The sequence below is a fragment of the Halichoerus grypus genome, chromosome 4, assembly GCF_964656455.1.
Source record: "Halichoerus grypus chromosome 4, mHalGry1.hap1.1, whole genome shotgun sequence".
NCBI classification, from domain to species: domain Eukaryota; kingdom Metazoa; phylum Chordata; class Mammalia; order Carnivora; family Phocidae; genus Halichoerus; species Halichoerus grypus.
Window position 1 is genome coordinate 11654650 of NC_135715.1, and position 17962 is coordinate 11672611.

At 38.9% G+C, this 17962-nt stretch overlaps 1 protein-coding gene across 1 annotated transcript in view; it reads right to left on the bottom strand.

Moving 5' to 3' along the window:
• TM9SF2 (transmembrane 9 superfamily member 2) overlaps nt 1-13965 on the bottom strand; it is a 58171-nt gene extending 44206 nt beyond the window's left edge. Inside the window, exons 1-2 of the mRNA XM_036122427.2 lie at nt 13590-13965; nt 917-984 (exon numbers count right to left, since the gene is read on the bottom strand). Coding sequence (XP_035978320.1) covers nt 917-984; nt 13590-13760 — 239 coding nt within the window. The 5' untranslated portion in view covers nt 13761-13965. The remainder of the gene's footprint in view (nt 1-916; nt 985-13589) is intronic.
• Between the last annotated feature and the right edge of the window lie 3997 nt (nt 13966-17962).

Here is a 17962-nt window from a genome sequence, read left to right on the forward strand (position 1 = left end):
AGGGGCACCAGATTAGGAAAAATTGACAGATGTGGTAAATTTAATGGGAATTAGATATTAAAGGAGAGGCTCAGTTGGTAGAGCATGAGACTCTTGATCTCTCCTCAGGGTCCTGAGTTCAAGCCCCACACTGGGTGATAGCTTACTTTAAAAAAAAAAAGAGGGGCACCTAGGTGGCGCAGTTGGTTAAGTGTCTGACTCTTGGTTTTGGCTCAGGTCCCGGTCTCAGGGTTGTGGGATCAAGCCCCGTGTCCGGCTCCACACTCAGCACAAAGTCTGCTTGGGATTCTCTCTCCCTTTCCCTCTGCCCCTCCCGCTCATGCTCATGCTCTCTCTAAAAGAAATAAATAAATCTTAAAAAAAAAAAAAAAAAGAAAGAAAAGAAAGAATAAACAGCTACAAAAAAGACTAAGGTAACTGTAGCTGTGTATTAACATGGAAAGATGCCCACAATAAACCTAGTGAGAAAAAAGTGCAAAACCACTTTTTGTTTAAAACAAAAATGTATAGATGTGGTTAGGTACATTAAAATATGCAGAGAAAAAGTGTGGAGGAGCAGAAAACAAAGCAATTGTTTCTGGGGATTACGTGGGATATAAGAATTTTATTTAAAACTGTGTGGGGTTTTTTATAATTAAAAAATTTAAAGAAAACACAATGCCTTTTTGTCCACTCAGATAAAAAAGGAAATCCATTGTTTCAGTTGGTGCTTCTACTGTATTGAAAAAAGATCACGTTTCACATTTTAACTCTACCTTGGAAATAATGAATACCCCTTAAAAAATGTTTCCAGGCCTTATACATGTTTAAAATACATATGAATTCGTCCATAACTGTGAAGAAAATAAATATTTAAAAGTACAAAATTCTGATGAGTCAATACAATTTTATATAAAAACCAAGCTGAAAAACTTACGCCGTATATTCATAAGGAAGAACAGATTCCACTGAATCAAGCCTGTTCACGAATAGTTCTATTTCAGCCTGATGAAGAAACACAGAATTAGAATATAAACAAATAGAGATCAAACCTTAAGTCATGCTTAGAACTGAAAAAGAATTTGACATGTTTGAAATGTAGAATTTTATGATATTTAAACATTTCTCCTATAAATCCATTCACTGAGTAGACTTATATGCAATTAAATTACAACAAAATATTTTTAAGAGTTGCAAATACCTCCAATAATTTTTTTTAAGATTTATTTATTTGAGAGAGAAAGAGAGAGAGAGGAGGTGAGTGTGTGTGAGCAGGGGAGGGGCAGGAGAGAATCTTTAAGCAGACTCCTCACTGAGTGCGGAGCCCCATGCAGGGATCAATCTCACAACCCATGAGATCATTACCTGAGCTGAAACCAAGATTCAGAAGTTTAACTGACTGAGCCACCCAGGGGCCACTCCTTTTTTTTTTCCCCCCAACATTTATTTATTCATTTATTTACTTATTTATTTATTATTTGAGAGAGAGAGAGAGAGAGAAGGGTATGAGGATTAAATGAGTTAACATTTATAAAAAACTCCAGTGACTAAAACAAGAAGTGCTATATATTTGTTAAATGAATAAAAACAAATGAATTTAATGATATTCAGAATAGGGAATACCTAAACTACACTGCTCATCTGCTAAAATAAATGCTCACCCAATATTCCTGATATACAGTGTAAGAAAAGACACTAGCCTCTATATACAGTAGTGAGAACAGTATCATGTGCAATCCCTAAAATTGTAAGCAAATGAAATTACTCAATGGTAACACTGCCTCAAACATATACAAAAAATTAAACTGTCTCTGTGCATAAAATATTCTGTCATTAGTCATTTTAGCTAAAAAGATAATGAGACACGACATTTAGGCATTACAGAATGCTTGAATAATTAACACAAATATAAGTAACTGCTGTGAAGGCAAAATTCCCAGTTGATGGCTTACTCTGCCAAAATAATTTTCACTAATTATAAGGGGTCAACACTGCTATGAAGACACTTCAGAATCTAAACACCCTATTTAATATATCTTCATGAAGATTGAAAGGTTTCTAAAAAGATGATCCAGTTCACATCTCTAGATTTCTTTCTAGGAAGGAATACAGCTATTATATTCTATGGAACTTTCTAGGTTTTAAGTTTCAAAAATCTCTAAGAGCCACATTTCCACCACAGAAGTTAAATCCCCTGTGCCACAATTAAGCCTATTCTTACTCTCTCAACCTTGTTCAGTACAAAGTGATCAAGGACAAAGATTTTGAAGCTAGGTTACCTGAGTTTAAATCCTGACTATGACATTTACTAGCTGTGTGATCTTGGGTAAGTTTCTTCACTCAGTTTTTTTCCTTTGTAGAATGGAATAATAACCCTTGCTTCGAGTGTTTTTGAGAAAATTCAAGAGCAGTGCTTGGTACAAAGTACTAAGTATTTACTATTATGCAAGAATGTCCAATAGAACTGTAAGCAATGATGGACATATTTTTTTTTTTTTAAAGATTTTATTTATTTATTTGACTGAGAGAGACACAGCGAGAGAGGGAACACAAGCAGGGGGAGTGGGAGAGGGAGAAGCAGGCTTCCCGCGGAGCAGGGAGCCCGATGCAGGGCTCGATCCCAGGACCCTGGGATCATGACCTGAGCCGAAGGCAGACGCTTAACGACTGAGCCACCCAGGCGCCCCAATGATGGACATATTCTTATCTGCACTGTCAAATACACATGTGGCCATCTGTCACTTAAAATGTGGTTAGAGCTAGGGGCGCCTGGGTGACTTAGTCAGTTGAGCGATGGACTCTTGATTTCGGCTCAAGTCATGATCTCAGGGTCCTGGGATGGAGCCCTGAGTTGGGCTCTGCACTCAGCGGGGAGTCTGCTTCTCCCTCTCTCTCTCTCTCTCTCTGCCCCTTCCCCCCCACACACTTTCCCTCTCTCTCTCCTTTAATATCTAATTCCCATTAAATTTACCACATCTGTCAATTTTTCCTAATCTGGTGAAGCAGCTTCACATTCCACTCCTAATAATAATCGTGTGAGTAAGCATATGTTTTAGCCTTGCTTTGTGATTTATAAGGATGTCTATATTAGGGGCTGCCCACAAATTTTTCCAAAATAACAAACTCCAAAGAACAATTCTTCTTATAAATCTTTCACCTAAAAACAAAATTAATTTTTACACACAACACATAAACAAGTAGGGAACACAAATTCAGTCTAGAGGCAGCATAGCACCAGACTGCTCAGTTCATTTCAAATCCTAAATTTACTCAATAAATATGTGCTTTTGGTCAAGTAGTAATTTTGAATGTGACAAATGTGTGAGGTGATAATAAAACAGATAAGAATATAGAAGCTGGTCCACAGTTGGTACACAATAACTATAAGGTAAATGATTAAATAAACATTGCTACTATTACTATTTCAGAGAAAACAGACATTCCTGAATCTGAGTATTTATCAGTATGAGGATAACCTTGAGGGTCCCCCCACCCGCCCGCTCCCATAAAAGGACACTAAGGCAACAGCCTTCTGATCTACTGTTTATGCCAATTCATTACTCTTTTCTTAGCTATTAGTCTAGGGAAGGGGAAGATGATAATTATCAAGCACAATTCTCATAATAACCTTATGAGCTAGGGATTACTTGCTCTACTTTAAGACAAGGAAGTAAGTTCAAAAGCTGGACTGCTAACTCAAAAAAAAAGTGAGGAAACTCAAGTGCCACTACCATCACTTCTAATTTCTGCTGCTCTCAGTCCTCTACTTTTCTCTTCCTTCTTGTCTCTTCTGACACTTTTCCACATTTACTTTTACAAGAAAGTTAGTCTATCACAAATATCATCACTAAGTTATGGACCTTTTTCTATTATTCAGTGAACTAATCAAAACACACTTGGATATTCAATTCATCCTGGCTATTTCTGTAGCACTTTCATTCTTCCTTTAAATTGTGAGAATCTGAAAATTTAAGAATTATTGTCTCACAAAATGCTAAGAAATGCAAATTACATTTAATGATATATTTAACAAAGAATAGAGCAATTTACAACATATTTGTAAATATGCTACATTTTTTTTTCCAAAGATTTTATTTCTTTATTTGACAGAGAGAGAGACAGCAAGAGAGGGAACACAAGCAGGGGGAGTGGGAGAGGGAGAAGCAGGCTCCCCGCTGAGCAGGGAGCCCAATGTGGGGCTCGATCCCAGGACCCTGGGACCATGACCTGAACCGAAGGCAGATGCTTAACGACTGAGCCACCCAGGCGCCCCAATATGCTACATTTATAATACTCTATATTTTAAGTATCAACTCTTATACTGAAACAAGAAAATTTCAATAATATTTTAAGAATGAGATCCTTGTAGGGACACCTGAGTGGCTCAATCGGTTAAGCTTCTGACTCTTGGTTTCAGCTCACTCAGGTCATGATCTCAGGGTTGTGAGATCGAGCCCAGCATTGGGCTCCGTGCTGGGCGTGGAGCCTGCTTGAGATTTTCTCTCCCTCTCCCTCTGCACCCCCCACCCACCTGCGCACATGCTCTTTCTCAAAAATAATAAATAAATAAATAAATAAATAAATAAAACTGCTTTAATGAACAAAATCCTTGTAATATGGCAGTAGAGAAAAATGTTAAAAATTGGAAGGAGAAAGGAAATGAGACTGCTAGTGAGTTCATGTGGTTTCATGAACGGCAAAAGTATGCAACAGACATCATGACATTCATCCCTAAAAATATAAACACATACATGCGTAAAATAAATAGGAAAAATATAATCAACTGTTGGCTCTAGAGGTCTAGATGGATATACAGGTGATCATTATACTATTCTGTCAACTTTTTTGAATTTTGAAGACTGTCACAATTAAAAGTTGGAAAAAGAAAAGGCTTTAAAGTTGAGAGTAGACTTTATTCTTCCTATGAAGCAACAAAAGCCAAATCAAAGCAATAAGAAATAAAGACAAAAGAGTAAAATTTAGCGTGGAAAGATGTTCTAGACTAGGAAAGATGACTTCAAAATAAGTATTAAATAGGAGGAAACAGAATATGCAATGTACATGAAAACTGAAGAACATTCCCAAGAACAAAAAATCCTGAACCACCACGAGAAAGTCATTCACTCGACACATTTATTTAGTGGCCACAATACTAGACATTATGAGTGATATAATAATACAAAAGACATGAACACTTGCCTTTGAAGAATTTCTAATCCAGGTGGAGAGATAAGACATACATTCAAGAAAGTAAAAGAAAAAAATTACAAAGCTATTTGTAAGTTCTTGGGGTAGTTACTGAAACCCAAGGGATTTAGTTTTTTTTTTTTTTTTAACCATTAAAATAGCAATGTGCTACAAAAGGACAGTATTTGGTTAATTTTATGGTCACTTTCCACTCTAAGTATCTTTATTTCCCATCCAAAAGTTAATTACGTGCATCTCCTTCTGGAAATTTGCCTTTATAATAGAGTCAGCCAACTCTAAAATATCTCTGACATAACCAGAAAGAGCTTTAAAGGTTACTTACTTCACATTCCTGCTTTCAAAGTGTTCCAAACTGAGTTATTACAAGCATGGAAAGTTGTGACAACATTAAACTTTTTAAGGAAGTTACAGATAAATCCTAAAGCAAAACTTAGACAAAGGAAGACTAATTAAATCCCACCCTAAGAAATTTTTTATGGAAATGGTTTAATTTAGAGTGCTATGGTCTCCCTTCTAAATCCTTCTCCTCCCAAATGTACAATTTTTTTCTGGTCCTAACCTACCCATTCTACATCTGATCCCAGCTTTGGTCACAACTATGCTTTGTTTTATAGCTTTAAGCCACGTGTGCCATGACACAGGGCTGCATTTTTTTTTTTTTCCTATTTCCTTGTTCCTTTGGTTTTGCTTTTATTCCACTTGACCTTCCATCACATCGGTCCCAAACCCACCTACAACTGGTTTTCAAGGTAGAAAGAAATATTCTGAGAAGAAATGTAACTCTGAACAAGAATCAAAGCAAGTGACTAGTCACAAAAAGCTCTGAGATACCAAGGCACAGCCACAGAAAAGGAAAACTACGGACAAATGCTTAATATTGGAGGAGTCCACTGTGGGAAAAATTTCAAAGAAGGGAAATCTTAACTCAGACACAATAAAACAATCCCAATGGAAATGCTGGAACGCATAAATGGATGCTCATGAACTTTGAACTATCTGACCAGCAATGCCCAGAAGCTGATCTCCTAGATACTAAGGTTCTTCCTTCTATCCCCATCTCACTGAAAAAGAGAATTTCAACTTTAGATTGTATCAAATAAAGGAATAAATACAAAATCTGACTACTTAAAAATTGGTTACACAGGTTAAAACTGCATCAATTGTGGAAGTCAAGGATAATTAGCAGCCAGGGATCTCCAGGGTGAGGCAGAAGAGGTAGAGAGTATTCAGCATGGAAGAAACAGCAGTACCCCAACGTGGTGTGAAGAGCTCAACCTTCAGAATCAGACACTCTAGGAGTTGTATCTTTGCTTCACCACTTACTAGGTATATACATTTGAGAGAGTTACTCCATCTTCTTCAGCTTCAGTTTCCCCATTTACAAATGACAGGATTGTTCTGAGGATTAACTAAGGCATCCACAAAGTACACAAACTGCAGTCTTTATCGTTATTATTAGCATAGGTGAGAAACAGATTTGAAAGTTGAGAATAAGAGCAAAGAAAATATATTTCAAAAGTTTCCTCCAAAGGCTTTCATCAATACTTAGTTAATTTTAATGGCAACAGAGAAAGACCTTGTAACTTTGTAGAGCACATTTAAAGTTGCTACAATTAACTACAAAGCTTACTAATAGGACACTGATAAAAAAGTGCAAAAAAGAATAAGAAGTAAGAGCTTCAAGAGCGGGGCTCTGGGGCGCCTGGGTGGCTCAGTCGTTAAGCGTCTGCCTTCGGCTCAGGTCATGATCCCAGAGTCCTGGGATCAAGCCCCACATTGGGCTCCCTGCTCGGCGGGAAGCCTGCTTCTCCCTCTCCCACTTCCCCTGCTTGTGTTCCCTCTCTCGCTGTGTCTCTCTCTCTGTCCTATAAATAAATAAATAAAATCTTTAAAAAAAAAAAAAAAGAACGGGGCTCTAAGGTCCACAGAGCACAGACCAGTCTCTAGAATTTATGTGTGTGGGGTGGGGGTTTATAAGCACATGTCTGTGGCTTTGTTTCAGATGTTCAAAAATACACCTTGCGAAGGGCTTCCCTTTGTGGAGAGCCAACAGCAGCAGGACAGTATTTTATCCAAATGGACCTTGCTTGCTTTCCGAATCATAGCTCTCAGATCCACTATAATGAATAATCTCAGTTTTACAATAATTTTATTCAAAAAATTTAATTTCTGAGAGCAAACTTTCTAAGCTCCATGTACTTTTTCCACAGAAAAGAAAAACAATTGTTGGAATGGGAATTTATCATAATCAAAGTCATTCCATGCCAAATTTCGTATTTGAAACATTATCAGTAACCCACATACACTGATTAGTTTCCAGAAGCTAAGAATCAATCTCTTATTCCAGAGAAAACTCTGATAATGTGAAACTAAATACCAATAAGTAAATATATATCAATTTTATCAATAAGTGCAAATGTAATTGTATTTTTTTAGATATTTCAAAATCTTCAAATTGTATCTATGGTCAAATTAAAACAAGTAAAATACACAGTATGTCTGTTCAAAGCAACATTTGGAACTGCTTTCTTCAATTTTACTTATTCCATATTTAGAGGCAACTGTTCCCAAAATAACAGACACACAATTTATTAAACATTTCTAAACATAACTACCAAGAAAGAACATTTAAAAGTCTAATTCTGGTAAAACTGTCACTATAACAGATGACATGATACTATACCTAAAACCTTAAGGACTCCACCAAAAAACTATCGGAAGTAATAAATGAATTCAGTAAAGTTGCAGGACACAATATATAGAAATCTGTCACATTTCTATTCATTAATGAAGTAGCAGAAAGGGAAATTAAGAAAACTATGCCATTTACAATTACCCCCAAAAGAATAAAATACCTAGAAGTAACTTTAACAAAGGACGTGAAAGACCCATACTCTGAAAACTATAGAGCACTGATAAAAGAAACTGAAGATGACACAAACAAATGGAAAGATATATCAGGCTCACGGATTAGAAAAATATTGTTAAAATGTCCATACTACCTAAAGCAATCTATAGATTCAATGTAATCCCTATCAAAATACCAGTAGTATTTTTCACAGAACTAGAACAAATAAACCTAAAATTCATATGGAACCACAAAAGACCCTGAATAGCCAAAGTAATCTGGAGAAAGAACAAAGCTAAAGGATTCAGCAATCCCAGATTTCAAGACATACTACAAAGCTACAGTAATCAAAACAGTATGATCCTGGCACAAAAACACACAGATCAATGCAACAGGATAAAGACCCCAGAAATAAACCCACACTTATATGGTCAATTAATCTACGACAAAGGAGGCAGGAATTTACAACGGGGAAAAGACAGTCTCTTCAATAAATGGTGCTTGGAAGACTGGACCACTTTCTTATACCATACACAAAATGAAACTCAAAATAGATTAAAGATCTAAATGTGAGACCTGAAATCACAAAACTAGAAGAAAACATAGGCAGTAATCTCTTTGACATCAGCCTTAGCAACATATTTACAGATATGTTTCCCCAGGCAAGGGAAACAAAAGCAAAAACAAACTATTGGGACTACACCGAACTACAAAGCTTTTGCACAGCAAAGGAAACCATCAACAAAATGAAAAGAAAACCTACTGGATGGGAGAAGACATATCTGATAAAAGATATATCCGTTAATATCCGAAATATTATATAAAGACCTCGTAGGGCACCTATGTGGCTCAGTCAGTTAAGCATCACCTTCGGCTCAGGTCACGACCCCAGGGTCCTGGGATTGAGTCTCGCAGGGAGTGTGCTTCTCCCTCTGTCCCCCTTCTCTCCCCCTGGCTCATGCTCACTCTCTCTCTTTTTCTCTCTCTCAAAAATAAATAAATAAAATCTTTTAAAAAGAAAAAAGGACCTTGTACAATGTAATACTAAAAAACAAAAAAACCTAATTAAAAAATGGGCAAATGACCTGAATAGACATTTTTCCAAAGACATCCATATGGCCAACAGACACATGAAAAGATGCTCAACATCACTCACCATCAGGGAAATGCAATCAAAACCACAATGAGATATCACCTCACACCTGTCAGAATGGCTAAGATCAAGAAAACAAGAAACAACAAGGTTGGCAAGGATGTGGAGAAAAAGGAACCCTTGTGCACTGTTGGTGGGAATATAAACTGGTGCAGCCACCGTGGAAAACAGGATGGAGGTTCCTCAAAATATTAAAAATAGAAATACCATACAATCCAGTAATTCCACTACTGGGCATTTACCCAAAGAAAACGAAAATGCTAATGTGAAAATACATATGCACCCTATGTTTATTGCAGCATTTTTTATAATAGCCAAGATATGGAAGCAACCTAAGCGTCCATTGATAAAGAAAATGTGGTACACACAGAAATATTACTCAGCCATAAAAAAGAATAAGATCTTGCCATTTGCAACATTACAGACAACCTAGAGGGTCTGATACTAAGTGAAATAAGTCAGACAGACAAAGACAAATACTGTATGATTTCATTCATATGTGTAATCTAAAAAGCAAAACAAAGGAATAAACAACAACAAAAAAAGCAGAAACAGATCCATAAATACAAAGAACATACTGGTGGTTGCCAGAGGGGAAAGGGATGTGGTGTTGGGCAAAATGGATGAAGGGGAGTGGAAGGCACAGGCTTCCAGTTATGGAATGAATAAGTTGCAGGGATGAAAGGTACAGCACAGGGAATATAATCAATGGTATTGAATAGTGTTGTTTGAGAGTTGTAGAGTTGTCCAATTACTACGGTGCACACCTAAAACTAATGTAACTGTGTCAACTACAATTTTTTAAAAAGTATGATTCTGATTGTTTCCTTTTTATTAAAAAATTGTTAAACATTTAAACATTTTTTTTTAAACACCAAGGGGTATATTTGGTCATTTTTCCTTACTGGACAGGAAAGGAATTCTTAATCTTTCATCTAAGAACACAATCTATACATCAAACAGTAAAAAAGTGGCAGATGTTCTGGAGAGTTTAATTGTTAGGTCTGAATTCATGTTGACAAACCAACAATTAATTGAAAGTTAAATGCAGCAACAGTATGCTGCTCACTAATCAGCTATTCGCCATCAGAATGCCACTCAGCACACTGAAGACCAATCTAAAGCTAAACAGCATGCAGCAGCTAACTGAAATGATCAAAACTTTTACAAGGTAGATTAGAACTGCACATTGTACTCTGTGAAGATCTATTAACTTCTGATCAGGGCTTTATTCTATTTATTGCAGTCAACACATTGTCCCTTGATTTTAAGGAAGTAAAATGGATTCTAGAGGAAAAGAACACCACAGTTCAATCCTTTTATTACTATGGTTTCAAAAACTAACAACACAAGACAAATAAAAGAAAAAAATTAAAAGAGAAACCTTAATGGCAATGAAAGTAATACACCGTTAATGTTTTCCATACCATCACACAGCTATTAAAATAAATAAAAATTATAAAATATTCTGGACACATAGGGAATCATTTAGCTAAAGGCATTATAAATCAAACCTATCTTTTTTTTTTCAAACCTATCTTTTTTGAAAGAAACCTGGCAATATTAAATAGAGCTATAAAATTGCTTCTTGCCTTTGACCTAGTAATTTTATATTTGGGAGTATGTAAGTAATTCCTGCTAAATACATTCTAGCAAAGTTATTTATAACAGAAAAAAACTGGGACCAATCTCAATGCCCTATTGGCAAGAAATGGTTAAACAAACCACAGTACAGTAATAGGATAAAATACTATATGGCCAATAAAAACCAGTAAGAATGTGCACTATGTTGATATTCAAATGTATGTACATGTAGTGATAGTAAGTTAAAAAAAAAAAAAAAAGGAATCCACAGAACACAGTCACAGTATTTATGAAGGCTAATAAAGATCATAAATCAGAAGTTAGAGCAATATAAATAGAATTTTGTGTTCACTGGACTCCTATTTCTCTGCCAGTAATTTGAACATAAAATAATTTTGAGAGGAGAAAATGACCAAATTCTCAGGGTTCTTTTGATTGTCTCTCAATAATATACACAGTGAGCTAAATGCAGGACACTGTACATGTAATGACTACACTACAAAAATTACACATGCTGAAGATATACTTGTTTCATCTCTATACTTATGTTTTATAATATCACAACTAATAAATACTGTGCTTTTTCGCTAACAAATGCAAAACACTTTTCAAGGGAAAGAGATAATAAGCAAATATGATCATCCCTATCTTACAGATGGAAAAACTGATGGAAACAGTATCAGTGTCCTACCCAACTCATCCAACTCCTGATTTCCTATGCTAACAGCATCTTCTGGAAATAATTTTTCCCACTCACAATATTTTACTTTTCATTATTTATTTTAAAAATAATTCCCTTCAGCTTTTCTGAAGAGTATATACATGACTGACCTCATTAAATATGAGGGAAAAATCAATACTCTGACTGAAGTAATGAAAATTTGAACTATTTACTGTTTTTCTCCTCTGAGAGGCAAGAGGAAGATACATTAAAGTTTACTTCAAATTCTCTATCCTAGTTAGTCAAATATAGGAAAAAACTGCTAAAGTTCCATCTTTCTGCTCTTCTAACAGTTGTTTCCATTGACCGTGAGAGCAGCTGGTAACAAAGATGAAATCTAAACATTTCAGGAAAAAGAAGTTTTGCCTTGCCTGTTTTATCCCTATAGCTTTGAAAATTAAAAATCCCAAAGAAGTCCCCCAAATTAACCAAAAGTTAACTTAAAAGTAGCTACTTAAAGGTCCTGTTGAGAAACCAAGTATCATCTTAGAGGCAGACCACCTGTAAATTTCACTCATTAATTTTCTAAAGTCCATCTCAAATGTCACTTTCTTTCTGCAGCTTTCCCCTAAAGACACCAATCCACAGATGTTTCCTCATTTGTGTTTTAAGGCACTTTGGACATACATCTTTTATAACATATCAGATTTCAATAATCTGTTCATAAGCGTATGTCCTTTACTTTGAAGTCCCTAGAAGACAGGGATACATTTTTTGTCTCTAAGGCACTAGGAACACAATAGAGGATTGCCGTTAAATTTAAATCGAAAGACCAAACACTAGGTTTTAAAGGTTGGTTACTAAAATATTTAACAGTAAAACCAGTGTGCTTTCAAGACTAGCTCTCTCTTCCACTCGCAAGCACTATATATTCTTTCAGTCATAACAAAGAGTGAAAGCTTCTTGCACTGCAGGGTATGAAAGTTAAACTATGCAAGTGGTAACTGCTGCCTCGAGTAAACCTTAAAGATCTTTAGACATTTTTAGAGATCCAAGATTTTAAAAACGAACTGTAAAATGCTATGAAAAATTTAATAGCTTATTTAATGCCCTAAAATAAGCTTGAAATTCATTGCTACAGTAAAGCTAGCAGTAATAAAATAAACACCAGCTTTTAAAAATAAAATCAAACTTAGTAAATAAACCTATTTATAGACCGTAAAAGTTTGCCGAACGATTACTTGAATTGTTAAAATTATTAATGGTTTCAAAGACACGCTCATGCCCCAATGGTAGGTGTTAGCAACTTAAAAATAATTGTTATGTGCACCGTGATGCTCTACACCGAATAACCTAAAATCAAGTTACTTACGCCTCTTCACTAGCAGTTAGTTTACCTTGAGTGTAAAGATCGTAAGAGATCAAAGTTTTCAAAATTTGCCCTAGGAAGAAAACGCGTTTCTCCTGTCATCTACTCCTTTTAAGTCTTTAAAACACTCTCAGAGAAAACTAACTGGTGGGATCTTATGCATTTTTTGCATGTTAAAAATTTTTTTTTAACTTAAAAGGTAGAAATTAACGGTCTCAACCATTACAGCAACTTTTTATTAATGTAGTTTACGCGGTTTGGGTGTTAAAATTCACAAATAAGCAACAAACTGCTAAGCGTGAAGTTAATATACCAATGTCCTAGAAAGAAACAAGCTCTCAAAACCAACCAGGAGTTCCAAGAAAGTAGAGTAAGACGGGAAGCAATGAAATAAAAAGTATCTGGAAGACCTGGCCGTCCACTTCCTAGTGCGTGACACATGGCTGTGAGCGAACACTCACCCGTGGAATGCTTGCTGACCTGCATGCACCCAACTCCAACAGAGCGCCATACATACAGAGTCCCTGTTTCCTGGCAAACTGAATACAGCTGCTCGTGCTACCTGGACCTCTAGACGGGAGGCGAGCCTGAGGCCCACTGAGTCCCGCAGAATTTACCCCCAAAGGCCGTTCCAGAACCTCCGACCTACGGCCGGGCCGAACCCAAACACTTCTTGGGACACCGGATCCATCCCGGCTACGCCCCCTTCCCCTCGCACCTCAGCTCCCTGGGTAAGGGGAGGCTCCCCGTCGGTCAGAGCACTCAAGGTCCGCCAGGCCTCACCCACCTTACACTCGTCACTCTTTTTTTCTTCTTCGCAGAAGTTGACGGGCGCCAGGCCGGGCAGGTAGAAGGCGGCGCCCGGGCGCGGGCCTGGGGCCGCCTCCAGCAGGAGCAGCACCAGCAGCAGCGACCCCGGCCACCGAGGTTGCGACAACGCCGGCAGCCTCGCGCTCATGACGGCTGTTTCGGGGAAAGGGCAGCCGAGCCGAGGGGGTGAAGAGGGAAGGAGGGACGGGAAGCCTTGGACACGACCACAAGACCGCGGGAGCTGAGCAAGGACGGCTCCACGATGGACAGTTCCGGTTACGCTAGGAGACACCGCCGGTCCCGCAACAGAAACCGAACCGAAGCTCGAGAGAGCATGCGCAACGCCGCCTGCACATGCTCAGTGAGAGGGGCCGCAAGCCCCGGGAGGAGTTTCCGGGAGGGAGCGTGGAGGAAATCCAGTTTCCAGGTTTTCAGCCGGCCGATTGGTGGTTGCCTGCTTCCGCGTTCACGGTCCCATTACAAATTCTGATTTAGAGTTCCCTTGGGGCGTCGGGGAGCACCCCACTGTCGGGCTGGTGCCCCCAGCTTGCCACTTTGGTTCAGTTTCCCATAACAATCACGAGGTTTCCTCCCCACACTGCCCGCAGCACATCAACCCCTGTTACAGGGTTGGTGCTCCAGAAAGTACCTGCGGATGGAGGCGGCGTTGGCGGCGGGAAGAAGTTCGGCAGACACCTGGTTGGGAGCAGGATATGGAAACAAATGGGGAAGAACTAGCCAGAAAGTCTCAAATACTCACTCAGGTGTTTGCACGGACAGGTTCCAAGTATTGGATGCCTTGGGGCATTCTTGCGTGAGACAATGATTGTTTGCACAGAATAAGGATCTCTAAGGATGAGTGGAAATGAGGTGGGGAGAAAAACGAGTAGGCGAACAGAAGATAGTGTTGACATTTCTTCGCAGAGAAAGACAGGCAAGAGTTAAGTGACGAAAGTAGTTCTAGTGAAATAGCAATCTGGTATTACCTTTGAGCAAGTTTCTGTCCCCTTCCTTATTGAAATGACGCGATGACCATGTTTGTATGTGCACTTATGCATTTGTGTTTGTGAATTTTCTTGAGTATTTTTCAAGGAGTAACTTGCTTTTGGTGACATAAAGTCAATTCAGTTGAGCTTTAGAAAGAATACCTTATAAGAATGCATCCACTTAGACTATATAGCGAGGAATCAAAACCCGGGAGTACCTCCAGCTCAAGAATGGGCAAATTTGCTAAATGGGTAATTCAGGAAAGTGGAGCCCCATGAGATTCTATCTAAATTCTTGTGGGTGTTTGCACATTTCCTCCCCTGGAAAGTTTACAACGTTCATTAAATTTTCAAAGGGATCTATGACTCTACAAAAAAGGTTAAGAACCAGTGCTCTGTACTGTGGAGTAATCAGAACAATGAAAGATAAAATGCTTGCAACTACTATCTAGTTAATGTGACCTCGAGCAACTAAATTAATCCAGTCCGGGGTAGTAGAACTGGAAAGAAGAGAGAAAAGAACGTCCATCTTCTTAAGGTTGTTGTGAAGATTAAATGGAAAAAAAAAAAGTATGCTAAACGCTGAGCACAATGCTTAGCACAGAGAAATCGCAGCCATTTTTATAACAAAAGCCAAGCTAGCAGGGGCCTGAGCGTGGTCTTCTTCTCTGCACCCTCTTCCTCCAGCAATTTAATTAACATATCTGTTGAACATCCACTTTGACCTAGGGAAAAGGGTTTATTCTGTACTTGAAGTTAGAGAGACTTCCAACATAAGAGGAAGCAGATGTTTTCCATTTAGAAAGGAGAGGGAAGGAAAAGTAACATTTTTGTTCACTCTTTTATTTTTCCTTGACCTTCACTATCTCACTGCCCACCCCCAACCCTTCTTTGCCTAGTTTTCCCCATCTCAGGAAATGGCACCGCTGCCCCTTGCTCTCAACATACAGTCCAACAAGTTCTGCTCGCTGGGCGCTGAACAAGACTTACATCCTTTCCATGTCGGCAGCCATACCCTAGTCCAAGCCAAAATCTTAGATCCCCTGAACTACTTACTGCCTTTCAATTTCCATTCTTGCCAAGAGCGATCTTATAAAATCTTTAAGTCCCTCAAAACCGTTCTGCTTAAACCCGACACTTCACGCTGCTTGTCACTATCCGGAATTAACGTGGTTATGTTTACAGTCTCACTCCCCGTTTATATGTAAATCTGTGGGAATAAGGACTTTGTCTCTACATCCCACATCTCTACATCCCCAGAGCCTAGAGCAGCGTGTGTGTCACATAAAGGAAACGAGAGGAGCAAGTAAACTGGAAAGCACTACAGGACTAGAACTGGCCGGACCACAGAAATTCTAAATCTGAATTTACGATCGCAGACTTTCAGAGCTGAAATAAACCTCAGGTTTTCCAGATATATTTAATCTTTTATAGAACAAAGGGGAGTGACAGCCCGCAGCCAATTAGCTATTCATTGAGGCTGAGACCGCAGCAGTCTGGGGGTTCAAGGCGGTCCCCAACCTTCTTTCCTCCGAACCCCGCCGCCTCTTTAACCCCAGTAATTCAGCATCACCAAAAACCCGGAGAAGTGGAGTCCTCCTGAATAAATGGTCTCCGGACTCCAGTCGCAAACCTGTCTGACCAGAGCGCGGACAGCGCAGGCGCAGGGCCAGCATGCGGCCCCTCCCCTCCTACCCCGGCGACCTCCTCCCGGCTTCCGCCTCCAGAGTTCAGACACGTCATCCCTCGCGGCCCGGCCCGGTGGGAGGGCAGGGGCGGGGTCCGGCCGCGGGGCGGAGCGGACCCTCATTTCCGGCTCCGGCCTCGCCCGGAAACGCCTTCCCCGGGGTTCCCTTGGTTACCTGGCTCCGGTGTCTGCGCGGTGCCCAGGGCGTGGCTTAGGGAGATCGCCCCACCCTTTCGTCTGGGCTACAAAATGGAGTCCTTACTTTGAGTGGGCTTCTTCCTTGAGCTCTGTCTTGCAGAAAGCTTGAGTGGGGATTCCAATTTCAAACTAGAAAGAAATTAAGTTTTCCTACCATCCTCCCTTTGTGACGCTCCCTTTCTTGAAGTACTAGTACTTCAGATTCGGCTGTAAAACTTGAAGGATATGATTTTCTCCTTTCCTCTGAGACAGCATTTGATGACTCCCGTTTTAGGCTCTTAATAATCTGGCATTTGGTTTTTCCACTCCTCTCTGCCAAAGTAATTTAGACAGCCTGTTTTTCTGCGTTTCCCACGGCTTCTATGTATATTTACTCGCAAATAAAAGTACAGGATGCCTAGTTAAATTTTAACTTAAGATTAACCAATGAACAGTTTTTTTAGTGCATGTACATCCCAAATATTCCGTGGAACATGCATGCATTTTATCTGGCAATCCCACGTCTGTGTCAGGTTCCAGGAAGGGCAGCTGTAGTCTGCTAATTATAATCCTGTAAAAGAGTGAGCTTTCAGGATTTTCTAGAAGATAAAAATCACCTCATTGTTCTTTAATTTCTGGTATAAAACTATGATAGTCCAGGGGACAAAAAGTGAATCATCCATGGTCCCCTTCCCCAGTCTAAATACTGCAACTAGGAAATAAAACTGGCCCTGAACCATAGGCTCTAAATGCAACTCACAGTAGTTCAGAGCCAAGGTATAAGAAATCTTAAAATTTAAGATGAAAGAATGGTTCCCAGGACAAGACTTGATTTAAAAGCTAAAATAGGAGTTGCAATCAGAAGAGGGATTATTCAGCCAGAAGAACCTGGGAAAATGAAAGCCACAGAGGCAAACACCACCAAAAGGTAACTCTGGGAAGACAGTAATGGCCTGGCCCAAAGCCTCCACATCTGCAACATGGGTGGTAGTGTGTCTGTGATACACAGGAACATATTCTAATCATGTAGCTAATTCTACTTTGTATGCCCAGCAGCCAACTTTCCGCTTACAGTGTATTTTGCCATGTAGTTTGCTTACAGGGAGAGAATGTTTGCTGGATTCAAGTAGCTGTTCTGTGGGATTACTGTTGTTTTAACAACTTTATTGAGGTATAATTTACATATCATGCAATTCACTCAGTTTAAGCGTACAATTCAATGATTTTTAGCAAATTTACTGAGTCATGCCATCATCACCATAATACAGATTTAGACCAGCCCCCAACAAGATGACCTTTAACATTTAATCTCCCTTTCCACACACAGCTTTAGGCAACCACAAATCTACTTTCTATCTCTATAAATTTTTCTGTCTCCTCTGGGTTTTTAAAAAAATTAATAATTTTATTTATCCATCCATTTCTGTGTCTGTGGCTAATGTAAATTTGCTCCATAGATAGGTGTATTTTTAGTGTCCTGACAAGTTACCTGTCTCAGGC